Source organism: Terrapene carolina, unplaced genomic scaffold (genome assembly GCF_002925995.2).
Source record: "Terrapene carolina triunguis isolate 2854851 unplaced genomic scaffold, T_m_triunguis-2.0 Scaffold246, whole genome shotgun sequence".
NCBI lineage: Eukaryota > Metazoa > Chordata > Testudines > Emydidae > Terrapene > Terrapene triunguis.
The window spans coordinates 941,198-967,505 of NW_020664597.1; the positions used below are offsets into that span (position 1 = coordinate 941,198).

The window sequence follows — 26,308 nt, forward strand, 5'->3', positions numbered from 1 at the left end:
AGGGTATGAGTGGCGTGGACTATCCGCCACCGTCCGTAAAATAGCCCTTTAGTTCAGGGCAGTGTGGCCTAGCGGCCAGAGTCTATGGTGTCCCCTTTAATGCAGGGCGACATGGCCTAAAGGCCAGAGTCAATAACACGGCCCTTGGCTACAGGGCAGTGGGGCCTACCGGCCAGAGTCCATAAACTGACCCTTAAGTGGAGGGTAGCGTGGCCTAGCGGCCAGAGTCTTTAGTGTTGGGGTGTGACAGCCCCAGTAGGGGGGCCCCGACCCGGGGCCCTAACAGTGGTGTAGTGGCTTGCCACCGACTCAGCGGGGGGGTTCTGACCGAAACACGCTGAGTTTCCCCGGGGGGGGGGGGGGGAAGGTACCACTCTGTCACCCTCCCGGGGTCACTTCTTACCAGGCTCTCCGTTGGGGTCTCCCAGGAGTCGTTGGGTCCTCAGTACTCGGCGGATCCGGTCTCCTCCCGGGTCTCCTCCAATCGCCGGGGTGCAGGCGGGCCGTGGACGGCATCTCTTCCCAGTGCAGTCAGCGGCTGTGGCTGGCCCTCCGCAGGAGCTCCCCTGGGAGGTCCTTGTCCTATGGACTCCAGCCCAGACTGAGCTGGTCACCCTCCCTTTATACTCCTGTAGCACTTGGAGCATGCCCAGTCTTCCCAGGGAGGCAGGACTTCCGCTACCAGTTCCTGGGCTTAACTCTGTCTGGGCTAAGGCGGGGTGGTCTGACCCCACCACACCCCCCCCCTTAAGAAGGACCGTCCCCGGGGCCAGTCCGTCTCCCCGTCCTCCTTTCCCTGTCTAGAAAAGAAATCCGCGTTAGCGTGCGCCTTACCCGGACGATGAAACATGCGGAAGTCGTATGGTTGGAGCGACAGGTACCAGCGCATGATTCGGGGGTTTGCGTCCCTCATGCTGTGTATCCATCTGAGGGGGGCATGGTCAGTGATCAATTTGGAGGTATTCCCCAGTAAATAATAGCGCAGGGCATCAATGGCCCATTTCGCAGCCAGGGCCTCTTTTTCTATTGTTGAGTAGTGTTGTTCTCGAGGGGGGTGTTCCTCCCCCTCCCATTCTTGGGAGAGCACCACCCCTAAGCCCACCTCTGACGCATCCGTTTGGAGGATGAACTCCTTTGTAAAATTCTGAAAGACCGCGAGTCGGTCTTTCAGTGTCCTGAAGGCCTTGTCACACGGGTCGGACCATTGTACCTGTTGCGTCTGGGAGTTTTTCGTCAGGTCTGATAGAGGTGCAGCTATGGATGCGAAGTCTGGTACAAAGCGGCGATAGTACCTGGCCAGTCCCAAGAACTGGCGTACCTGTTTCTTCGTCGTGGGCGTATCCATAAGAGCTTGTACCTTATTGATTTGCGGGCGCAACTTCCCTCCCCCTACAACGTACCCGAGGTAGGTCACATCTTCCTGGCCGAGATGGCATTTCGCCGGATTGGCCGTGAGCCTGGTTGCTCGGAGGGCCTGGGAGGACTCCCATGAGGTGTCTGAGGTGGTCCTTCCAGCTGCTACTGTAGATCACAATGTCGTCTATATTCGCCGCGGCATATTGATCGTGAGGCATCAAGAACTTATTCATCAGCCGCTGAAAAGTCGCTGCGGCACCGTGTAATCCGAATGGCATGGTTACAAAGTGGAAGAGGCCGAATGGTGTTGGGAAGGCCATTCTTTCCTGGGAGTTGGGTGTAAGGGGGATTTGACAGTATCCTTTGGTTAAATCTAGGGTCGACAAATACCTCGCTCCCCCGAGTCGTTCTAGGAGTTCTTCCACCCGGGGCATTGGGTATGCGTTGAACCTAGAGATGGCATTAACCTTCCGGAAATCGATACAGAATCGGGTGGTCCCGTCGGGTTTCGGGACCAGAACAATGGGGCTGCACCATCCACTCTTCGACTCCTCGACTACGCTCATCTCAAGCATTGTATCCAACTCCTGTCGTACTGTGGCCTACATCTTCCAGGGTATGGGTTGATGGTTATCCCTCACCTTCTGGCCAGGCGTCGTCGCGATATGATGGCTCATCAGGTTGGTTCGTCCTGGGTGGGTTGATAGCACATCGGGGAAGTCCTTTATAAGCTGCGATATTTGCTCTCGCTGTGCTGGGGTGAGGCCGGCCCCAAGTGTAGCTGGCTTGTGGTCTTGGGGTTCCCCTGCTAGGGGTTCCAGTTCTGGATCTGGGGGCGAGAAGGTGATGAATAAGGCCTCCTTGACCTTCCAGGCCTTTAAGAGATTCACGTGGTATGTCCGGGTGTCCCTCCGTCGTCCAGGTAACCAGACTTCATAATCTACGGGTCCGACCGGTCGGATCACCTCGTAAGGTCCCTGCCACTTGGCCAGGAGCTTTGATTCAGCCGAGGGCAACAAGAGTAACACCCGGTCCCCGGGGTTAAAACTATGTGTCTTAGCCCCTCGATTATATAACCGTACCTGTGTCTCTTGGGCCTGCCGCAGATTCTCCCGGGCAAAAACCCCCAAGGCTTGGAGCTGTTCTCAGAGACGCAGCACATACTGGGTGGTCCCGAGTACTCGAGTCTCCTGAGTCTCCCAGTCTTCCCTTAAGAGGTCCAGGATCCCTCGTGGCTGCCTGCTGTACAGAAGTTCGAAGGGTGAGAACCCGGTCGACGCTTGGGGTACTTCCCTTATGGCAAACAGCAGGGCTGGCAATAGTGTATCCCAATGGCTGGGGTCTTCCTCTACGAACTTCCGCAGCATGGACTTCCAGGTACCATTAAAACGCTCCACCAGACCGTCCGTCTGTGGATGGTAAACTGATGTTCGGAGTGTCCGTATATTCAGGAGGTGGCACAACTCTGCTATCAGTTTCGAGGATACATTAGTACCTGGTCCGTCAGGATCTCCGCGGGTATCCCGACCCTAGCGAAGACCTTCACGAGTTCGGCGGCAATCACCGGCGCCGTGGCCGCTTGGAGGGGAACAGCCCTGGGGTACCATGTCGCGTAGTCCACGATCACTAAAATAAATCAATTCCCTGTCTTGCTTCTTTCTAAGGGTCCAACCAAATCCATTCCGATATGTTCAAAGGGTACGCCGACCACCAGCATGGGTATTAACGGGGCTCGGGGTACACCTTTTGGTCCAGCCCGCTGGCATTCTGGGCAAGACACGCAATATTCCCGGACTTCTTGGTGAATGCCGGGCCAAAAAAAACGGCGGGCCACCCTCTGAAGGGTCTTTTCCCGCCCCAGGTGTCCAGCCCACGGGTTGGCATGTGCCAAGTGTAGTAGGCCTCATCGCAGCCTCCGGGGAACCGATAGCTGTCGGAGGGCCTCCGGCGTATGTGGCTCCTGCACCACCCGATATAGGCGGTCCCGCTGGATCTCGAACCGTGGCCCCTGCGAAGGTCTCGGAGGTACATCCTCTCTCGTTCCGGGGACAGCGGCCTGCTCCCAGGCCCTACTCAGGGTTGGGTCTTCTCTCTGCTCCCTCACAAAGTCAATATCCCGCTCCAGTTCTATCTGAGTTTCTTCCATGGATTGATGTTGGGCTTTGGTGGGCGTCTGTCCCGCCATAGACGTCCCCTCCTCGGGGTCTGCCTCCGGCGTGTGTCCGAAGAGTTCCTTCCCTGGAGACGTAGCTCTTTCAGTTTGTGGAGCTGACGGTTGATACTGTTGGAGGACCTCCTTAAATTCTGGCCAGTCCCGTCCCAGCACTACGGGGTAGGCCAATCTGGGGGCCACGCCCACGTGGAGGACTTCCTCCTGCTGACCTTCCTGATCCTCACCCAGGCGGTGGGATAAGGATGGATGTCCCCACAGACACACTGTAAGTGTATCTTTTCCCCCGAAAGTCTTAAGGTCCGGGACCAGCCCCTCCCGTACGAGGGTCTGACTGCATCCTGAGTCTACAAGAGCCCTCGTGTGGATCCCCTCGACCCACACAGGGACCAATTTCCCTGGCCCCCTTTTCCGGGCTCTGTGTCCGGCCACCCACACTTGCCCATAGTTGCAATCCATGAAAGGACATTCCCGCTGAAAATGTCCCTCTTGTCCGCACTCCCAGCAGCGATTCCGGCCCTCCGAGGGTCGGTTGTCTTCCCTTGTTGGGCTCCGTCCCCCTTGAGGGTGCCGTTCCCTTCGAATCAGCTTCCGAGGGACTTCCCGCCTGGGTCCGGGGCTGTGAGGGTTAGTAGGTGCGGGGCGGGTGTTGGAGGCAGGTTCCAGAGCCCCTGCTCCCCAAGGGCTTCCCTTATCTGGCCCGTCTCTCTGGTTCAGGTTTCCGGACCTTTGGGGGTGGGGGGGGTCTGGGCTTCCTCGCCAGCCAAGTAATCCTCCATCAGGCCCACGGCCGTGGACAGGGTTGCCGGTCGGTGACGCTGCACCCATGCTTTCCTTCCTGCTGGGAGGATCTGGGTGAACTGTTCGAGCGCCACCTTTTCCGCTACCTGAGGCCCGGTCAAGCCCTCGGGCTCCAACCATCTCCAACAGAGATCCCGTACCCGTTGGGCCACGGCCCGAGGCCGAGCCCCAGGAGGGTACTGTTCTTTACGGAGCCGCTGGCGGTAAGTCTCGGGGCTAATGCCGGTCTGGTCTAAAATGGCCGCTTTCACCCGGGGGTAGTCCAAGGCCTCTCGGGGATCCAGGTTACGGTAGGCCATCTGCGCCGGTCCCGTCAAATAAGGGGCTAACATCGTGGCCCAGTGTTCTGGGGGCCACCGAGCAGCGGTGGCGACCCGCTTGAACGTGACCAGGAATGCCTCGGGGTCGTTGCCTGGTCCCATCTTTGTGAGGCGAACCGGCAGTCCCCCTGGGGGCTCTCCAGGCCCCGCGCCTGTGGATGTGGGGGCGGGAACTCCTGGCGGTCGCAGTAACGTTGCCACTTGTTGGACTAGGAGCTCCTGTTGTAATTGTTGTTGGGCGGCCAACTCCCGAAGGAGTTGCTGCTGCTGTTCCTGGTGCTGGGTCATCTGTAACTGCTGCTGGCTGGCCATCTGCTGCAGCAGGTGCGCCTGTTGTTGTTGCTGTTGGGCCACCTGTTCTTGCTGATTCTCCAGCAACCACTTTAGAAGTTTCTCGGTATCCATCTTAGACGGCGGGGGGGGGGGGGGGGGCTCCTCGTCTAGACTCCGTGTATTGGACCTCTTAGCAGGTCCTGGGTGACTCCCCACTTCTGGTACCACGTGTGGTGGTCCACGCCCCCCAGGGTACGAGCGGCGTGGACTATCCGCCACCGTCCGTAAAATAGCCCTTTAATTCAGGGCAGTGTGGTCTAGCGGCCAGAGTCTATGGTGTCTCCTTTAATGCAGGGAGACGTGGCCTCACGGCCGGAGTCTATAATACGGCCCTTGGCTACAGGGCAGTGGGGCCTACCGGCCAGAGTCCATAAAGCGACCCTTGGGTGGAGGGTAGCGTGGCCTAGCAGCCAGAGTCTTTTGTGTTGGGGTGTGACAGCCCCGGTAGGGGGGCCCCGACCCGGGGCCCTAACAGTGGTGTAGTGGCTTGCCACCGACTCAGCGGGGGGGTTCCGACTGAAACACGCTGAGTTTCCCCGGGGGTGGGGGGGTGGGGAAGGTACCACTCTGTCACCCTCCCGGGGTCACTTCCTACCAGGCTCTCCGTTGGGGTCTCCCAGGAGTCGTTGGGTCCTCGGTACTCGGCGGATCCGGTCTCCTCCCGGGTCTCCTCCAATCGCCGGGGTGCAGGCGGGCTGTGGACGGCATCGCTTCCCGGTGCAGTCAGCAGCTGTGGCTGGCCCTCCGCAGGAGCTCCCCTGGCAGATCCTTGTCCTATGGACTCCAGCCCAGACTGAGCTGGTCTCCCTCCCTTTATACTCCTGTAGCACTTGGAGCATGCCCAGTCTTCCCAGGGAAGCAGGACTTCCGCTGCCAGTTCCTGGGGCTTAACTCTGTCTGGGCTAAGGCGGGGTGGTCTGACCCCGCCACAAGCAATAACAAAAAACGTGAGCTGGTTACAACGACAGGATACAGTACCACATCCCCACCACCACATTCCCTTATCTGTGTCTCCCTGTGACACATGGATGTGGGCACATGAGGCATCACTTATTTCTCTTGCTCATTTGGACCCAGCCCTAGTGATGACTGTTGAACTTTCCAGTTTTCTGTACTGGGCCTGCAAACCAGCAGTGTGCTGAGCCCACTCCTTGTGAAAATTCTCCCCTTTGTCATTGCAGATGTCGCACTGGACACAATCATAGAGACAGCATTGGCCACACCAGCATCCAAACCCTTCTGTACGCAGTTCCATTTTGCCTTCCCTCCTAGAACTACCATACCTCGCAGATTACAGACCATAACCTTAATTCTGAACCCTAGAAATGCCAGGCTCCCACCTCCTTCACAAAACTACCCACTGCAGACAACTACACCCAACATCCCTAACTAATAGTGTTGGGAGGGGGCAGTTTGCCAAAGGTTTGTGTGCAGAATAGGGGGTTGAGGAGAGCAGAATTACAGTTGTGGTATGTGCTCAGGGATGTACAGTGGTTGTGGGAGTAGTGAAGTGTGTGCCTTTGGTGGAGGAGTAGAGAGTATTGTGACAAAGTTCCTCCTCTACCTTGGTGGGTCCTGCGCTTATTGGCGGATTTGCTCGCCTCACAGATTCACCCTGTGGGTCAGGAAACAGTCCAGAGACTTTCCCCTCTGGTAGAGGCTACTGTCCAGGTCAACTCCTCCTGTGTCTGATCAGGAGTTGGGAGGTTTGGGGGGAACCCGGGCCCACCCTCTACTCCGGGTTCCAGCCCAGGGCCCTGTGGACTGCAGCTGTCTATAGTGCCTCCTGTAACAGCTGCATGACAGCTACAACTCCCTGGGCTACTTCCCCATGGCCTCCTCCAAACACCTTCCTTATTCTCACCACAGGACCTTCCTCCTGGTGTCTGATAACACTTGTACTTCTCAGTCCTCCAGCAGTACGCCTACTCACTCTCAGCTTCTTGCACCTCTTGCTCCCAGTTCCTCTCACACACTTCCTCTCCTCTGGCTCCCCTAGGCCTGACTGGAGTGAGCCCTTTTATAGCATCAGAGGGGCCTTAATTAGAGTCAGGTGCTTAACAGCCTCACCTGACTCTTAGCAGGTTAATTGGAGTCAGGTGTTCTCATTAGCCTGGAGCAGCCCCTGCTCTGGTCACTCAGGGAACAGAAAACTGCTTATCCAGTGGCCAGTATATTTCCCTTCTACTACTCTGCTGTTCCCAACTGTTCTGGGTCTATCACAGTATGTCCATTCATGTGTCTTAACTTGCAATTTCCTTGCTTTTCATGTTTTGTGTCAGGTGAGTTCTGTGTGTGGAGAACATGACACTGTCTCCCCATCCCCTCACAAGCTGAGGACTGTTTGAATCCCACCCATGTCTGCTTACATGCCTGGGTTATCAATATCCCTCCCCATTTTGTACACCCTTTCCAGGGTGTCTCTATCTCTCCCACATCACATGTCATCCCACTCATAGCAGGACATCTCTGTATCCTCTCGTCATGTCTTTCTCCACCCAAACCAGAGATTACGGGCAGTGTTTAATTAGTAATGAAAGAAGTTCCAGGGCTCAAACAGTTAGGAGCTGGGGTTCAAGCAATCTTTTACATTCATAAGTGTTGCTGCCAGCTCAGAGGTGCCAGGGCTATGAACTGCCAGGCCTAGAGGTGCCAGAGCTGATGCCCGGCAAGCCCTGGCACAAATTGAGCACTGATTATCGGGCAGCTGAAGAGTCATTAGGGAACAGTTGACCTTTGGTCACATACTGAGCTGGGGCACAGGCCCCGGGATGGGGACACATTCCACAATAGTACACTTACCTCTGGGCTAGATGAATAGTAAATGTTTTCATGGGCGTAGCTAAATAACTGTAGTGAAATAAATCAGGAGTTTGAACTCGAAATAAGAAAGTTCCTGGAAGGGAGCGGAGAGACGTTGCCCTGCTGGCAGCTGTAAACAGCAGACAATGTACAGAATTACTGGCCTTGAAAGACATGATTGTATCTTTTATCTTTAGGTGTTGCTCATGTCTTTCCCCTTTAGATAAGCTACAGAAATGATGCTCAATGATTCAGTGGATTTCTATTTCCCAGCCATATTCCCAGAAGAGTTTATTGATTTACCAGGAACGTTGTCAGTGAGACTGTGAGTGTTGGAGATGGGACCGACACAGTTTCCAGTGATCCCCTGTAGATGAGCTGGTTGTCCCCATGCACCCTCCTGTGGCTGGGGTGACTCTACCCTGTCCTGTCATTTATTCTTCCGCCTCCAGGCCTTTTTGCAGAGTCTCCACACACTTGCTTGTCCAATGACCATCCTTATATGGGTCTGGCTTTACTCAGACAATAACTCAAAAGTAAAACCTCAGAATCACAAAAATCTGTCCAGAGGCCTGGCTCCTACCTCAGAGCGCGGGTGAGCAAAAGGGTTCTTTCTTTCTTTCTTTCTTTTTGTAGCCCATACCGGTAACTTACAGGTATTTAATGTAGCAGCAACATAAGATGCCTATGGGCCTAGATCATGTAAGATATTTAGCTTGAGCAGTTAGTATAAGGCTTTGAGGCTGATGGGAAATGTAACACCCTGCTTTGCATACCCATCACACTGCTCTCCTCCCTGAAAAAGGATGTGTCCTCACAGCACCAGTCCATGTGGAAGTCTTGGTGACAGCGGGAGGCTCTGCAATTTCTCTGTGGCCTCAAGGTCCCACTTAGCTCACCTTCACTCTGCAGGGTAGGCTGTGTTGGTTGGGTGACCCCCAGTGGTTTTGCCTCATCACCCGACATGGTTTCCTTTGATAAGACCACACCTGGATTTTATCATTTTCCATCCTCTCATCCTCACTAGGACATAGAGATTCTCTATTAATAGATCCTCCTCTAAGCGATGTCCGAACCACGTGCTCCTCCACACTTGTCAGCTTTCCCCTAGCTCTTGATTTAAAAACTGTTCTACCACCTTTTTAATGTTAACTGCCAGCAAGCTGGTTCCATTTTGGTTTAGGTGGAGCCCATCCTTCCTGTATAGGCTCCTCCTTTCCCAAAATTTCCCCAGTTCCTAATAAATCTAAACCCCTCTTCCCTACACCATTGTCTCATCCATGCATTGAGACTCTGCAATTCTGCCTGTCTAACTGGCCCTGTGCATGGAACTGGGAGCATCTCAGAGAAGGCTACCATGGAGGTCCTGGACTTCAGTCTCTTACCTATCAGCCTAAATTTGGCCCCCAGGACCTCTTTCCTATCCAGCCCTATGTCATTGGTACCTACATGTACCACTACCACCGGCTCCTCCCCAGCACTACACAGAAGTCTGTCCAGATGCCTCGAGAGATCCGCAACCTTCGCACCAGGCAGGCAAGTCACTATGCGGTTCTCCTGGTCATCACAAACCCAGCTATCTATGTTTCTAATGATCGAATCACCCATTACTAATACCTGTCTCTTCCTAATAACTGGAGTTCCCACCCCTGTATAGGTAACCTCAGTGCGAGAAGATACCACAACATCATCTGGAAGGAGGGTCCCAACTATGGGATTGTTTCCCTCTGCTCCAGTTGAATGTTCTCCTTCCCTGAGACTTTCATCCTCGTCAACAGCACAGAGGTTGTCAGACCAGGGGTGGGACTGTTCTACTGTGTCCCGGAAAGTCTCATCTATGTACCTCTCTGTCTCCCTCAGCTCCTCCAGCTCAGCCACTCTGGTCTCCAAAGCCTGTACATGGTCTCTGAGGGCCAGGAGCTCCTTGCACCGAATGCACACATACGCCACCCGCCCATAGGGCAGGTAATCATACATGCTGCATTGGGTGCAATAAACTGACTAGCCCCCACTCTGCTGCTGGACTTCTGCCTGCAGTCTCTTTTTACTCCTGCAGATGGTTCCTTTGTTGTTGTTTTGTTTATACCAGGGGGGTGTTTGGGGCTTTTAAGTTTAAAGAATGTTGAGTTCTAGCCCCCCCTCACACTCCTCCTGGAGAACTCCCTTGCCAAACTCCCCTGTTAGCTGCTTCTGTTCGCTAGCTCCTCTGGTCGCTTAGGAGCGGGCTTTTTTAAGCCCTGGTCTCCCTTAGTAGCCCTGAGTAGCCCCGCTACTCTTCACAGTAACAACAAATTTACAAGTCCTGAACTGGATGTGCTGGTGTGGCACTGCCCAGAATGGGTTTGGACTCTGTGTGATGGATCCCATTCTCCACCTTTGGTTCTGGCCTCCAGAAAGTCCATGTGCCCTCCTTGGCACCTAACACTCTCCCTCCCAAGAGACTTCGGGAAGGGGCAAGTCTCTTCCTTTCCCCCAGACCAGAACACGTGGCCCTGCTGCGAGAGCAGGAGACTCAGCCCAGCACTAGCGCTTTCATGCTTCTGCAGCACTGGCTGCTTGAGCTGGTGCACTCTCCCGGGCCCTGCCTGACTCTGCTCTGGCAGCCCCAGATGACACTGAAGACAGGCTCTGGGCCCTCTAGTCCCCCTGTGTACTACCCACCCTGTCAATCCAGCTGACTTGTATTCTGGTCTTACCCCACTGGCCCTGGGGACTGTCAGTCTCAGGATCCTGACGCCTCTGCAGCCCTTCCCCTTTTTTCTGGTATAGGGGGAAGGCCAACCAAAACCCCACTAAGTTTCAGTGAGGGGCCAGCAGCCCCCTTAGATCTTATTTTCATGCTTCTTAACAAAAAAGTCAGCTGGACTGACAGGGTGGGTAGGATACTGAGGAAGTCAAGGGCCCAGAGCTGTCCCACACCCTTGTTTACTACCCAGGCTCCTACCTGTGCTATACAGGCAATTAAATAATTTCTTCTCTCTCTGCCCCTTGACACCAGACGTGGCTCTTCCCATACTCTAGTAGTGTCAACTGATGCGCAGATAGAAGATTGTCTCTTTGATCTCTGCCCACATTGTTCAGTGAATCTCCTCTTTCGGTTGGGAGGCTGGAAGTGTAACCCTACTAGTTCATGTGTAATATCTCTTCAAACAGGACTTTTATCTCTAGATTCTTTGCTTTAATCTCACTAGAGTCTGTGTCCTTGCAAAGTGCCCTGGTTTGGAGCAGATGGGCCCCTGGTCTCTGGGATGGGAGTGTTCTATTGCTGAGTGCGTTCCCAGAAACGCAGCAACTGGGGATGATGGTTTCACTTTCAGGTTTGCTCATTTCCTTCTCTGGGGAGATTCTGTGTGAAGCTGTTGGATAAAGCAGTAACGTTTCCCGAACTCTCCTGCATAATTTGTATTATTAGAGTCAGGAATCCATCCGCCAGGTAAGGATTTAAGCAAATCTCTTTGTCAGACTGGAACGATATTGGCCTGTACAAACTTCAGAATTCTTTATTTGTTCTTTTTCTGGTGACACTTTTGTCTCCAGGACTGTGTCTGATCTGAGCCCATCCGCCTTGGAGCTGGGCTGTTAAATGTAGTCTCAAGGGCTACAGCTCAAGCTGCTGGGGTTTGAATTTTGTACAGAAATCTAGACCATAAGTATCAGGTGCTGCTAAATTGCTTTTTCTCTCAATTGTAGAAATGATACTATTTAACTGAGCTGGAGTGTTTGTATTTAGGGCAGGATGGGTACTTTATTCTGGAAGCTTCCCTGTATGGGGAAGGTCTGCATTCCTCTGGGAGCAGTATTTTTGTATATAGTCCATTAAAATCAAGTCTATTTTGAGTATGTGCATCCTGATGCCCTTTGTGTGTTAGGCTGAGCTCTGTGAGGGGGTGTTTAATCCCCACACCAGGCAGGAAGTGGTCAAGGAGCTGCTCTGGGATGGAGCAAATCCCACCCTGCTGGATCTGCGAGTCATGTCAAGAGTGGAGAGGGAGTTCAAGACGCGGGAAGCGCAGCTCAGTAGTGGGCAGGTCTGGGGGGAGAGCTGTGCCTTGAGCTCCAGGTGAGAGGCCTGGCCTTGCCTGAAAGAAGGGCCAAGTCTCCTGCGGTGAAGGGGATTGTACCATGTTCCATCTGCTGGCGAAGCAGCAGACACTGAGCTGGACCGCAGCCCGTCCAAGACCCTTCTGAGGGAAAGGAGGCCAGTGGCCCAGCTGGGAGTGTCTGTATATTTCATTTCCTCTTGTTCTTTTTCCTGATCCTAAGTTGTCTGTTCCCTGGGAACAGGGACGGGGAGAGAACCCCCGGGGCGGGAGGGCTGAGACTGATCCCTTCGCAGTGCTACTGAGCTTCCCCACTAGAGAGGCCAGACCCGGAACGAGTTTACAACCCCGTCAACACACCAAGGGGCACTCTCGAGAGATCAGCACCCTGCCAAGCCCATTGTATTACTTTGACTGTCTCCAGATTCAATAAGCAAGTCATGTGTCTGCGTCTGCTCCTCCGCCATAAGGATTTTGTTTACTCCATCTCATTTGCTTTGCTATGTCTTCAGGTAAGTGTTGAGCTTGTTTAGTTTTCCCCTGGCTGGTTTCTCTTTGTAAGTGAGGAGTCCTCTGTCTCTGCTGAGTTTTAGGTCAGAAATGGTTTTTGTGAAGGGACCTTTGAGGTTTTATCCTGTTTTTTATGTAGCATAGCAATTAAAAGAACTTGCCTCTATCTACAGCTTTAGTACTTTAGTACAGTGGTCTCAAAAGTGGGGTGTGTGCACCCAAGGGGTGCGCAAGAGAGTCCTTCGGGGTGCGTGGCAGAAGGAGCGCTTCCGGAGCAGCGCTGCTTCGGCAGTTCGGGCGGGAGTCCAAGCGCCTTTTTTTTTTGCTTGGGCAGTTCAGGCTTGGGGCGGCAAAAATGGTAGAGTCGGCCCTGCGGTGCGGCAGGGGGTGCATGCTCAAAATTTTTTTACTGATAGGGGTGCGCGATCAAAAAAGTTTGGAAACCACTGCTTTAGTACATAGTTGATAGTCATATGGGGCTATTTAATGCAATGTTGTCAGCAATTTCACTCTGCCCCTAAACAATCCCTGCAGTATCTTAATAGGATTTTATTGCACCACCCCCTGGTTCCAGATAAATTACATTATTTTCAGTTGTGTACAGTATAGAAGTGGGCAGCATGAAGTGACCCCTAGATCACCTAGGCCATTATAGACCAATCAGACATTTTTATGGGGTGATGAATATTCACACCATATTTAAGGTTACAACATGTTTACTGTTGAAATCCAAATTGTCACTCCTCCCTGCAATCTAGACATAGATTTGAAAAACTGCTCTGCCAGTTCTGGCCCCAGGGTACAGTCTGTGGGGCAAACTTGAAGTCCCTTGCCCAGGGAGCAGCGCTGACAGCTGGAGTGCTCTCATTACAGTTCCCCAGCTCTGCTTCCCCTCTTCATTTTGCAAGGGTGTGAAGAACACAAAGCGTTGCTTTCCCACAGCAACCGTAGCTCCAGCTTCCTTTTTTTCGCATTTTACGTATATATTGTAAGATGTGTGAGGCAGGGACTATTGGGATATGTATTTGTACAACACCCTGCACAGATGGGTCCTGATCCTGACTGGGGTTCTGGGTGCTAGTATAACACTGCTACTGCATATAAATCGAGCTATCAGTGAAGATAAAAGAGATAATGGTTGTGACGGGTTCCCTCATTGTAAACCCCTTGGGACTGTCGCTTGATGTGCTGAGATACCACTGAGCCTAACCCTTCTGCCAGCATGGACACCCCTTGCCTCTGTCTTGCTGAGCCAGACACTCCAGGCCTCCTCCAGCACAGACACAGAGATTTGGCCACACCCCTCTGCAGAGTACAGACACTGAGATTAACTCAGCTCTGGGAAGGCTCAGTTAAAAGAGACTTTTCTCAGCGCCCAACTGCACAGCCCCAGTGGGACCTGAACCCTTTGAAAAATCCGCCTTCCATTGTTTACAATTTTATACGGTATAAGTTCATATTGTTTGCCCTGTTTCTCAAAGTAAAGAGAGCTATGCACAGACTGTTTGCCCCCTAGGTAACAATTACTTACACTGGGTTTATTAATAAACAAAAGTTATTTTATTACGTATAAAAGGATTTAAGTTGTCATAAGAGATAACAGACAGAACAAATATCAGAGGGGTAGCCGTGTTAGTCTGAGTCTGTAAAAAGCAACAGAGGGTCCTGTGGCACCTTTAAGACTAACAGAAGTATTGGGAGCATAAGCTTTCGTGGGTAAGAACCTCACTTCTTCAGATGCAAGAGAGTTAAGCCTATTGTTTTCTCAGGCCAAAAGGCTGCAGAAAATGTATAAAAACCCTGGGACATGATCCTACTTCATCTCAGATCTGCTTTGGGTTTCAAGAGGGGGAAACCTTAAGCCACAAGGATTGAGATCCCCAGTCATTGACTGGAGCCACCCTGAATATGAACAAGGACTTTTGCCAACTACAAGCTCATCTCTGCTATGTATTTGAACCTCAAGAATTCAATTCAAGTCTGTCTGTGTATTGATCTTTTAACCAACACTCTCTCTCTCTCTCTCTTTTCTTTTTTAATAAATTTTAGTTTAGTTAATAAGAATTGACTATAACGTGTATTTTGGGTCAGATCTAAGTTATAATTGGACCTGGGTATGTGGCTGACCCTTTGGGGTTGGAAGAACCTTTTCTTTTATATGATGAGATAAGATTTTCAGTAATCATCATCATATCTGACAGATTTGTCTGGATGGAGGCCTGAGGCTGGGCACTTTAAGGGAACTGCGTTGCTTGGACTTCTGAGTAACCAGTGAGGTACTATAGAAGCTGTTTTGTGCTGGCTTGGTAAATCTAAGTATTGGAAGAACCACCAGCGTTTGGGGTTTGTCTGCCCCATTCTGTTCGCAATTCACCCTGGTTGAGTGACCTCAGCTGGCTCCCACAGGCAGCACCATCACAGTGGCGTAGTCATGCTAGGATCCACAGAAACAGGGCAATTAAGCGTTGGGTCAGAACCCCACGCTATCCAAATTTGAATTTTGGTATTGAGAGTTTGGTTGGTTAAAGAGCAGTTGCAATGGATGAGCAAAGAGCATATGAGGGCCTTGGCAAAAAAGCCCTGGAAGATTTGTGTTCAGAAAAGGGGATAAGCTTTAGAAAGAAAGCTACAATTCAAGAACTGAGAGATCTGTTAATGGCCAGTGAGCAGGAGGCAGGAGCATAGGGTGACCAGATCAGAGATATAAAATATTGGGACGTGGGGGGGGGTGAGCAAAAAGAAAAGGAGTTTCAAAGGGGCCTGGGACCCTCCCCGTGGAGCCACTTTTTTTCTTTTGCTCCGCCGCTTTTTGGGGGGGCCGAATCCCCACTTCTGCCAGGAAGCCCCGCGCCTCTCCCTCCCGCTCGCGGCTGCGGCTCCTTCCTGGCGGGACGCGCCTCCCGCTGCCCTGGGCACATGCGGCGCACGTCCCCCGCGCCTAGTCTCCCTCCCGCCAGGAAGGAGCCGCTGGAGTGCAGCCAAGCAGGAGAGGCACAGGGCTCCGCGGCAGCAGCGGGGATTTGGCCCCTGCCCCCGCGCCACCCACCCGGCCCCTGCCCGCTCCACGCTGCCCCCGCCTGGACCCACTGCGCTGCCCCACGAGCTGCAGGGCTGGAGCAGCCTCCACGCTGCGCTCCCGGAGCCCTCTGGTGCGGCGGGGGGCTCAGAGCTGAGCCCCCCCATCTCCCTCCCTCCCTTGCCAGCCCCCCTTTGCCTGCCCGCCCGGTGCCCGGGTGCCGGAGCTGACTCACCAGCTCCAGGATCCAGGCGCTGCCACCACCCCCTCCCTCCCAGGCTTGCGCTGCCATGCAGCTGCAAGCCTGGGAGGGAGGAGGAATGCTGCGTGGTTGGGGAAGAGGCAGGGCCAGGGCGGGGATTTGGGGAGGGAGCCAATGGGGGAAGGAGGGGGCGGAGCCGGGGCGGGGGGGCGAGAGTCCCTCCGGGAGAGCAAAATTTCTTGTTTGTCCAGTGTCCCGACCTAACATTGGTCGGGACGCGGGACAAAGAAGCAAATATCGGGACAGTCCCGATAAAATCGGGACATCTGGTCACCCTACAGGAGCACAGCCCTTACCTGATGTTACAGAAGCTGCAGAAGCAATTAGAATGCAAAAGGCAGCAAGTAAACTGCAAGCCCTGAGAGAGAGCCTGCAACCTGAACATAATCAAAAACTGGCAGAAATTCGAATGAGAGAGAAGCAAGCCTGGGCCCAGCTGGAGAAGGAGGAGGATGAAAGAAAGAAAGAAGCTGCTAAAAGAGAGGAAAGGATTCGCCAGATGCAATAGGGGACGGCCAGACTTAAGCTCCAAGTCAAAAAAGCGAGGGAAGAACAGCAGAAATTGTATCCTCTTGAAAGTCCAGTTTATAACAATGTTGGTATGTTGTATAACTCTGAGCAGTTGTCTGGGTGTAACCAAATGTACCCCAACACTGCCACCTTTTATGTAAATGCTGTTAGTGTAAGCTCAGTAGAAGATGACCCCACAAGTTGTGCCAATGCTCTGTATGGGAGTGGTAATGAAAAATTCATAGAGAGTGTAAAAGTCAATGGTAAAAGCTGTTTAGGGCAAATTATGGCTTCTAACATCACTCTTGTTAAAGCAGATCTTGTCAAAGAGGAAGATTATTTACCAAATCAGAGTGTGAATGTTGTAGTCCTCTATGAGTTTACTGTACGTGTGCCTTTAGCCAGAATCCACCCTGAATGGAATGGTGCTAAGCACGAAGTTATAGCTGGGGTAAGGAAGTTATTGCCTAAGGATCTTTTGATTGGGGAAGATGTTAAAGCTTTGTTCAGTCCAGGTAGCCACTCACAGGACAGGAATGATCTTAAACCTGTGTCTATTCTGGGCAATGATTTGCCTGGGGAGGGTTTCTCCAAATGTTTGTCTGAGGAAAAGAGCTGTTTGTCTGTGAATGAAGTGTCTGAATGTCTGTCTAATGTCTCAGAAGTGAATCTGGAGTTAGATCGAGAGCAGAAAAATCTCATTGGTCAGGAAAATGTTTCTCTGGAGCAGATTAAAGTGACTGGTCAGGTTGAAGCCCTAACTGAGGAAGGAAAGGGTAGATTTTGGATGGGTGATGGATTGTTGGCTAGTACAGCTTGTAAAAGTGAACCTGAAAAGGGTAACTGTGATTTCCTGGCAGTAGCTCAGTGTAGTGAGAAGAACAGCAGTTTATCCATTGGGAGTGGCCGTGTGCCTGGTAAGGAAGCTGCCCCACTCTCCCAGTATTTGTCCGTGAGCAGCCCTGTGTGCTGGTACAAAGGAGAGGAAGGCAGGGAAAGGTTGGATGAGCCTAGGCAGCCTTGTGAGCTAATGGTTTGATATAGTCAGCAGTTTAGGAAGACAAGGATAGTGGAAGATGAATGTCCCTATCCCTTACCTGTTACCTGTGTGGAGAATAGTGACAGTGAAGGAAATGTGCCTGGGTCTGTCAGGGGTATTGACTTGCCTATGGAGGAAGCTACCTCAGTCTCCAAGCAGTTGTCTGTGAACAGCCCTGTGTGCTGGGACAAGGGAAATGAAATCCCGAGCTGTGTGTCTGCTAAAGGGGAAGGTTTCTCCAGCTCTTCTTTGTCTGTGGAGCAGACAGAAGGTGCCTTTCAGCCTGTGAGGGTTGAGAATAGTGCAGTTGTCTCAGATTTGGTTCTGAATTCAACTAAAGCCCAGGAGGGGAATGGTCCTAAGTCTGTGTCTGCTGGGGAGAATGGCACTGGAACTAGGTTGCATCCAGTGAGTGTCTTAGCAAAATCCCAGAGACCAGACAGTTCTGGTGCTTGTATTTTGCCTGTTGCTAATGTGTGGTTGGAAAAGGATGTAGCAACTCTGTCTGATCAGGGTGATATCCTAGCCAGGGCACAAGGAGAGCAGAAAGGTGATTTGATTGTGTTGCCTACTGACAGTTTGACAACTTGTAGCAAGAAGGAAAAGATTCCTGAACTTGTGTGTGGCAAAGGAAAGGAGAATGCTTCTGACCTTTCATCTAGTGAGTCTATGAGTTTGCCTGAAAGGGGATTGTGTAGAAATCCGCCTGATGAGCCAAAGGTGATCCTGGATGTAAGTAAGACCCAGAAGGAGTCTGTTGTGGCTCAGGAAACTGTTCCTTTAGAGCAAACCCCAGGTAAAGAGGGTAAGGGCAGAATTTCTGTGAGGGGTGAATTGCTGCTTAGAGAAGCTGCTAGGGAAAGAAATCCTCATGGTAATCTGTGCAAGCAGCTTGCCACAGCTAAAGGGTGTGAAAGTGGTTTAATCAAGGAAGTTTCCGTTCCTAACAGCCAGAAATTTTCTGTTGTGAATGGATCCACTGACTTTCCTTTCGAAAGATCCAGTGTGGATAGTTTTGAGAAGGTCTCAAATAAAGTAAGAGCTGTTAAGAAAGTTAAGCAGCCCTATAACCAAGTGGCTGCGCTTGGCCAGCTTGTTGGGGAGACAAGGTTGTTGAAAGAGGAAACACTGGATAGCTGTGCAGTTAATCTCTCAAGAATGCAGGGGACGGCAGGTACACTCTCCTCTCTAGACACTCGGGATATAACTTGTGGTCTCTCCGTGAACATAACATCTGATTCCATGTGGAACTTCAAGTCTAACTTGCTAGTAAAAATAAATGGTATCTCTTTCAGACAAAGTCCAGCCTTGGAATTGGTAGCAGCTGAAAATCTAAAAGCTAGTGTCTGTGTTGATGCAAATTACCTGGCTGTTAGGGAGAAGAAAGACTTGCTAATAGCTGTTAGCACAGAGAGCCCACCCCATCAGCCAGTGAATTCTGCTGAGCAAGAGAAATCAGGGTTTGATCCTTCAGGACAAGGAGGAAAAAGAGAACTTGATTTTGCAAAGGGCAGCCACAGGTTAACCCTAAAAGCCCCAATGGTATTGGGCCAAAGGTGTGGCATGACAAAAATAATTCTAAATGGACACTTGCAACGGATTTGTTGCTATTGCTAATGGTAATTTTTGTAACTAATATGTTGCTATTACCAAGAACTCTAAAAATGTACAATGTGCCTAGGGTGACCAGATCACCCAGGTCAAATATTGGGATGCTGGGGGGGCGGGGCAGAGGCGGAGCAAAAAAAAAAAAAAAGAAACGACGGCAGAGCAAAAAACCAACCCTTTCTCCTCCCTCCGCAAGCGCTGGAGGAAGGCCCCAAAGATGCAGGGGGAGCGCGGGGCCGGGGTGAGTGAGAGTCCGGCCTGGCCCCGAGTGCAGGCAGGACTCAGTTGGGCGGTACCTGGAGGGAGAGTAGGGGGGCGGCCCGTGGGGCCAGGCGGCGGCTGTTCTCCCCACCTGGGCAGCGGAACTCGGGAGCAGCCACTGCTGCAGCTGCTACTGCTGCGGGGGGAGGAAGCGGCCACTGGCCAAGCTTGGCAGCTGCGGCTATGGCGCCCACGAACCCCCCCGAGCCTGGGCCTGTTGCGGGGACCCAGCAGCGCGCACGCTGCGCCCAGCACCTGGCCAGTCGCGTCTGGGCTGGCTGCCCAGCTGGTGCAATCCTGCGGGGTGGCCCCAGAGTGGGGGCAGCAGGCCCCAGCCCCCCCGTCCCGCTCGGGTCCCACAGGTGAACGAACGGGGCTGGCCAGGGGCTGGGCGCAGCATGCGCGCTGCTGGGTCCCCGCAACAGGCCCGGGCTCGGGGGGTTCTCGGGCGCCATAGCTGCAGCCGCCTAGCGACATGGCTGCTTCCTCCCCCTGCAGCTGTGGGAGCTGCAGCAGCGGCTGCTCCCGAGTCCCGCTGCCTGGGGGGGAGAACAGCCGCCGCCTGGCCCCGCGGGCCGCCCCCCCTACTCTCCCTACCACCCGACTGAGTCCTGCCTGCGCTCGGGGCCAGGCCGGACTCTCATTCACCCCGGCCCCGCGCTCCCCCGCGTCTCCGGGGCCTCCCTCCAGCACTTGTGGAGGGAGGAGGAATGGCGTGCTTGGGGAAGACGCAGGGATTTAGGGAGGGAGCCAATGGGGGAAGGAGGGGGCGGAGTCGGGGCGGGGTGGGCGCGAGCACTTCCGGGCTCCGGAGCCTTTGCTTGTTTGTCCAGTGTCCCGACCTAACATTGGTCGGGACACAGAACAAACAAGCAAATATCGGGACAGTCCTGATAAAATCGGGGCGTCTGGTCACCCTAAATGTGCCTAATCTTTTGGAAAATCCCTTGAACATGTTGAAAGTGATACATAAGAACACACCTTATGTTAAAAGGCCTTGTAATGCTAATGTTGCACTATTAATGCCTGTAAACAGTATTGGAACTTTTCATAGAAGTAAAGACATCCCAGACCGAATGTGCTGCCTTGGTAAATCTAAGTATTGGAATAACTACCAGTTTCTGGGGTTTGTCTGCCCCGTTCTGTTTGCAGTTCACCCTAATTAAGTGACCTCAGCAGGCTCCCCTGGGCAGCACCATCACACCTCCTAGTTCAGATGTAAGCAGGTGGTCCAAGCGTGCCACCCAGGTGACTGGAAAAGCAAGATTTGCCCGTTTGTCAGACTTTTGCCAACCTGGCCAATAGTAGCAACTCTGAGCTGTCTTAACAAATTCCCTTTTTCCTATGTGTTAGTTTCTGGACTTCAGAGTCTTTCCACAGGCTGCATGATCCAAATTACTTTGTTCATCCTCTGAACTCCATAAATGATTTGCTGGGGTCTTCAGCTCATGTCCAAACATGAGTCTTTAGCCATTTGCTTTAATAAACCACCTTCTGCTCAAGTCCTCAGTGTCCATGTTGCCAATATACCCCTATTCCATAGGCACTAGCATTTGGGCCTAATATTGAAGAGCTTTTGAAACACAAATAGGCTTACACAGGAGTGATCACAATTGTTACACTTCGGAAATACTGATTTTCTAATAACATGAATTGTATTCATGAGGAAGGAAATGCACTAAATAAACACCCAATATGAGCACGGTTTTAGAACATTAGCAAGGATTTGCATAAAACAGGGAATTCTTATGAATACCATGGGTGGTATAGGGTGCACTCACCGCCAGAATGCCTTCTTGTGCCAGGACACAGCAATGCAGGGAGGTTTACACTTTAGCATCCCCTTGTCAATCCTCCTGGTTCCACAGTGGTCTGCTGCTACCGGGGCCTAGCCCTCTGGGCAGGTCACCTCTTAGTCCAGACCTCATGCAGGATAACAGAAGAGCCCAAAACAGGAAAACCCAAAGACTAGTGGCCTCTAGACCAGGCCCACAGCCCCTCTCTGGGACACATTGTTCTTGGTCTCTTTTAGTTCTGAGCCCTGTAATTCCCTTCCAGCTGGGGAAGAGGTAGGAGAACCCAGGGCCACCCACTCCTTTGATTTTCAGTCCAGGCACCTTATGCTAGGCAGCCAAGAACTGTTCCCTCAGTCCCTCATTCCTTCCCTGGGCTGCTTCTACCACTCCTAGAACACTCAAGGAGCTGACTGAGGAGATATCTGAGCCATTAGCGATTATCTTTGAAAAGTCATGGAAGATGGGAGAAATCCCAGAAAAATGGAAAAGGGTAAATATAATGCCAATCTACAAAAAGGGAAATAAGGACAACCTGGGGAATTACAGACCAGTCAGCTTAACTTCTGTACCTGGAAAGATAATGGAGCAAATAATTAGGCAATCAGTTTTCAAACATCTAGAAGATAATAAGGTGATAAGTAACAGTCAGCATGGATTTGTCAAGAACAAATCATGTCAAACCAACCTGATAGCTTTCTTTGACAGGGTAACAAGCCTTGTGGATGGGGGGAAGTGGTAGACGTGGTATAACTTGACTTTAGTAAAGCTTTTGTTACTCTCTTACATGACCTTCTCATAAAAAAACTAGGGAAATGAAACCTAGATGGAGCTACTATAAGGTGGGTGAAAAACTTGTTGGAAAACCATTCCCAAAGTGCAGTTATCGGTGGTTTACAGTCATGCTGGAAGGGCATAACGAGTGGGGTCCTGCAGGGATTGCTTCTGGGTCCGGCTCTGTTCAATATCTTCATCAGTGATTTAGATAATGATATAGAGAGTACACTTATAAAGTTTGCGGATGATACCAAGCTGGGAGGGGTTGCAAATGCTTTGGAGGACAGGATTAAAATTCAAAATGATCTGGACAAACTGGATAAATGATCTGCGGTAAATAGGATGAAATTCAATAAGGACAAATGCAAAGTGCTCCACTTAGGAAGGAACAATCAGTTGCACACATCCAAAATGGGAAATGACTGGCTAGGAAGGAGTACTGCAGAAAGGGATCTAGGGGTCATAGCGGACCTCAAGTTAAATATGAGTCAACAGTGTAACGCTGTTGCAAAAAAGGAAACATCATTCTGGGATGTATTAGCAGGAGTGTTGAAAGCAAGACATGAGAAGTAATTCTTCCACTCTACTCTGCACTGATTAGGCCTCAACTGTAATAGTGTGTCCAGTTCTGGGCATCAAATATCAGGAAAGATGTGGAAAAATTGGAGAAAGTCCAGAGAAGAGCAACAAAAATGATGAAAGGTCTAGAAAACATGACCTGTGAGGGAAGATTGAAAGAATTGGGTTTGTTTAGTCTGGAAAAGAGAAGACTGAGAGGGGACATTATGACAGTTTTCAAGTACATAAAAGGTTGTTACAAGGAGGAGGGAGAAGAATTGTTCTTCTTAACCTCTGAGGACAGGACAAGACACAATGGGCTTAAACTGCAGCAAGGGAGGTTTAGGTTGGACATTAGGAAAAATTTCCTCACTGTCAGGGTGGTTAAGCGCTGGAATAAATTGCCCAGGGAGGTTGTGGAATCTCCATCATTGGGGATTTTTAAGAGCAGGTTGGACAAACACCTGTCAGGGATGGTCTAGATAATACTTAGTCCTGCCATGAGTGCAGGGGACTGGACTAGATGACCTCTGGAGGTCCCTTTGAGTCCTACGACCTTTTGATTCCCTGCTCGTCAGCATCATCCACAGATCTGCTGACTCAGCTATTCCCAGCCTGCATTAGAGGCTCCTCATGGCTTCTTCGAGCTATGGACTGGGGATCTTCCTTAAAGTTTTCCCCATCTATCTGGCTGTGGCTGGGCTGTACTTCAAACAGTCTTTCTCGTTTCCCTCCTTAGAGCGGGAGATCCCCCTGCCCTCCTCCTAAAGCCAGGGTTGTGGTTCAGGCACTTGCAGCCTCCCTGCTGGAGAAACACAGGCACAACACACAGTCTTATTAGCCACTCTGATGCCTTGTAAACTTGTACCAGCATCAGGCTGTTAAGGCAATGCTGCTAAGGCAATGCTTTTAGCTACCTCTCAGGTCACAGGCTCACAGCAGTGTTGAAAAATATACAGTCTTGGCCGTCTAAGCCAAACTCCTATTAAACAAAAGGCAAAAGAAGAGGGACAGGAAAGACAAGGAAATAAAGCGGGGAAGGAAAAGGACATGCTGAGAGGGCAGGTGGGAGAGACGCAAAGACTCACATCCCAGATAGCATTTTGGATTTAATCAGAGCTAGTGGATTTGACAGTGTGATTTGGTTCCCCCCACTGGCCTGTTCTGGTCAGGACATCTCTCAGGATTAGGAGAGTGAAGACCCAACGATGTCAGGATGGATCCCAGGGCCCTGTGAGATGGGGGGGCTGTTCTCCTGTCTTTCAGTCAGCCAGTATTGCGGTTGTCAGACAACTTCTTTTCCTGCCACAGTCTTTTCTTTAAGGTCCCCAAAGGGAAGCAATGAGTGGAATATCCCCCCCTCCCATTATTTTGTTCACCAAATAGACCTACTACACCAATTTTGGTCCATTGATTTCTGGTCCCACATGTCTCTTGTTTACCAGCCAAGATTGTAACACAGTCCTTGAGTTGTATCGGGAGCCTTTTTGTTTGGATGAATTCAGTCTCCCTCTCTCCCTTTTGCACTTTGTCCCATCAACATTTGTTGTTATAGTTTATTGTGACATTTCATGAATTTCTACAGTTGAGCTCACATGTAGGGTAAATTTTGTAGGCCATTTATTACAAGAGAAGGGAGTATCTATGCTAGCCCCCTTCCCCAACTGTTTGGGTGAGAGGGCCATCCACTCTGCAAGGCTCCTGGTCCTGGATCCTTAAAGAAACAGTAACAGGTTTCTCTCCCCAAAGTAGTACTTATTCCTGGGATCGCTTCCTGTCTACCCAAATTTCCAGATCCTTTCCCACACCAGACTTCCCCAACTGTTAAAGAGCTATGGCTACAGGACAGGAGTGATCTGACCACTAGGTCTTACTACCCTTAAGAAGCAGTCTAACGCTGTCAAAGTGGGCTAATACAGAAAACTGTATGTATTTGAAATGAGTAAAACCTAAAGTCCTCTGAGAAGAAAGAAATCAAAGAAAAAGTTTGATACATGTCCACCATCTACTGGTCATTGACCATAATAACAATGAAACTTGCGCAGAAATCTTAGAGCTGACTGGCAAGTGTCCAGTACAAGTAACACTTCTCTGATACCTCAAAAGTCAAAACGGGTATAGAAACTGAGGCTTTGGAGGAGAACCCTGAGAGCTGGTGAGCCCAACAAGATCAACTGATTCTACATGAAGCTTTGAACCAGCCAGCAGTGTGGACAGCCTCTTTCCTTATCCAAGAGCTACCAGGAGCATGAAAAATGATGAGATTTTGTTTCAAGGATTCTCTCTCTTTTTTTTCCTCATCTGAGTATCTCAAAGTTTCTTTGCTGGATCTTCACTCATTCCACTGAGATCCCAAAGAACTGAATTTTACATTCTACTAATAATGTCATGTATAAGTTTCTTCTTTATAAATTCCACTAGGTTGGCTGATAGTAAACCCTAAAGAAATATTTTAAAGCAATTTCTTTTGATGTTTTAAACCAGTCCTTCCTAAACCAAGTATTAGAAAGTCTCCAGGACACCATTCATATAGTATATTAAGACAAACTATAACCTATTTTCCTTTGAGAGTTATTGTGGTTAGAGTATTAGAAGTATGAGAGCTGTTTGATAACTGAAGGTTATAAACAGATATGGTAAGAAATCAGTGGTGATTAACTGTTCTAGAAGCATTTAGTATCAACACAAACTCTGTAAATTATGCCAGGAATTATACTGGAGGCCAGACTGGATGATTTAACAGTCCTTTCTGGCCATAAATTCTATGAAACTTCTTGTGTATCCAGACTTGATTTTGAGATAATTTTTCAACTGATCATATATATATGATGATGATGAATGTGTCCTGATTTGAGAGTACTCTGCAAAGTAAGAGTTGTTCCATAAAAGGAACCCAGCATTAAACTTAGTAAGCTAATGCTCCTTTAACTCAATCAAAAAGGGGTTGATCAATGTTAATTTTCATATACATATTGGCTAAAATAGTAATTAAAATTATTAAATCTATTTTGTTAGATGTAGGCTTTAAAATCTAACTGGCACCCTAGCAAATTCATAAATTCGACCTCCCCATTCATACTTATACATCCTGTTTTGGTAGGCCACTTTCCCCCACTATCATTCTTGTTCTGGACTGGTGCAGTACAACCTATTTTTTTGCTTGAACTGGAGAACTGCTACTGATTCCTAACCAGAAATCAGTCTCTCAAACCTTTCTGCTGCTCATTTAAATGTACAATACTGCTCTGGAACAGCTCTGGAAGAAACTCTGGGAGCTCACCTTCACTGCCTTTCTCCCTTCAAATTTTCCTCTGTGTCAACATTTACTCAATTCACTGGCTCCCCTTTTGTCACTGTGATTCCTTTTTTTACTGTTTTCCATTTGTCAGAAACGTTCAGCAAATGAACAGGAATCTGCTCCTGCTTCAGGTCTATAGGAATTTTTAGCAGCTAAAATCCCCCACAGATCTTGGGTCTTAAAGCAAGTCTCAGCCACTCCCCCATCTTTCTGTCACTGGAAAGCTGTCCAAATATATGGCTGCTAGTATAGCTGCAGCCTGTGGCTATAGGACAACTTGCTCACTAATCAATCATCTACAGTTCATCTGGCCTCTTCTTTAAAGGTAATATTCACAGACTGGATCGCCTCATTCCCTGAGCAGCATGCATTATGTGCACACAATGAGCCGAGGATACTGGGGGAAAATAGTATGTGATTGTCTGACTAAAGATTGTATTATAATGTATATGCACCAGGGGATCCCATTAAGGTTGCACATGCAAGGTTTAAGGGGTCATAAGAGCCCATTTTTAAGTTAGAGGGAGACAAAGAAAAATCAGAAAAAAAGTCAAAATTTCAAATCAATGTTGCTGGGGCCGGGTGACAAATGAGATGCATTCCAATTTAGGCTTAAACAGTTTCTTTTAGCCTCTATTTTGTATATTTTAAGACAATGTGATTATCACCTGTGAATTACATACACATGCAAAAACAGATAAGGCAAGAAAAGTAATTGATCAATTTTTTTTTTCAAATCTCTGGTCTCTGCTGTGCTCTTCCTCTGCATCTCCTCCACTCTCTTGTTGCCAGTCACTATTTCTTATATCCTGTTCCGTAACTTTATGTGGACTCAATTACTCAGTTCCTTCATC

The 26,308-nt window shown here is 50.3% G+C and overlaps 1 protein-coding gene across 1 annotated transcript in view; it reads left to right on the forward strand.

Moving 5' to 3' along the window:
• Positions 1-1,812: 1,812 nt before the first annotated feature.
• Positions 1,813-26,308, forward strand: part of LOC112121589 (stonustoxin subunit alpha-like) — a 29,757-nt gene continuing 5,261 nt past the window's right edge. Inside the window, exons 1-3 of the mRNA XM_029912794.1 lie at positions 1,813-1,972; positions 2,572-2,617; positions 2,808-2,854. Of these exons, the coding sequence (XP_029768654.1) occupies positions 1,813-1,972; positions 2,572-2,617; positions 2,808-2,854 (253 nt within the window). The remainder of the gene's footprint in view (positions 1,973-2,571; positions 2,618-2,807; positions 2,855-26,308) is intronic.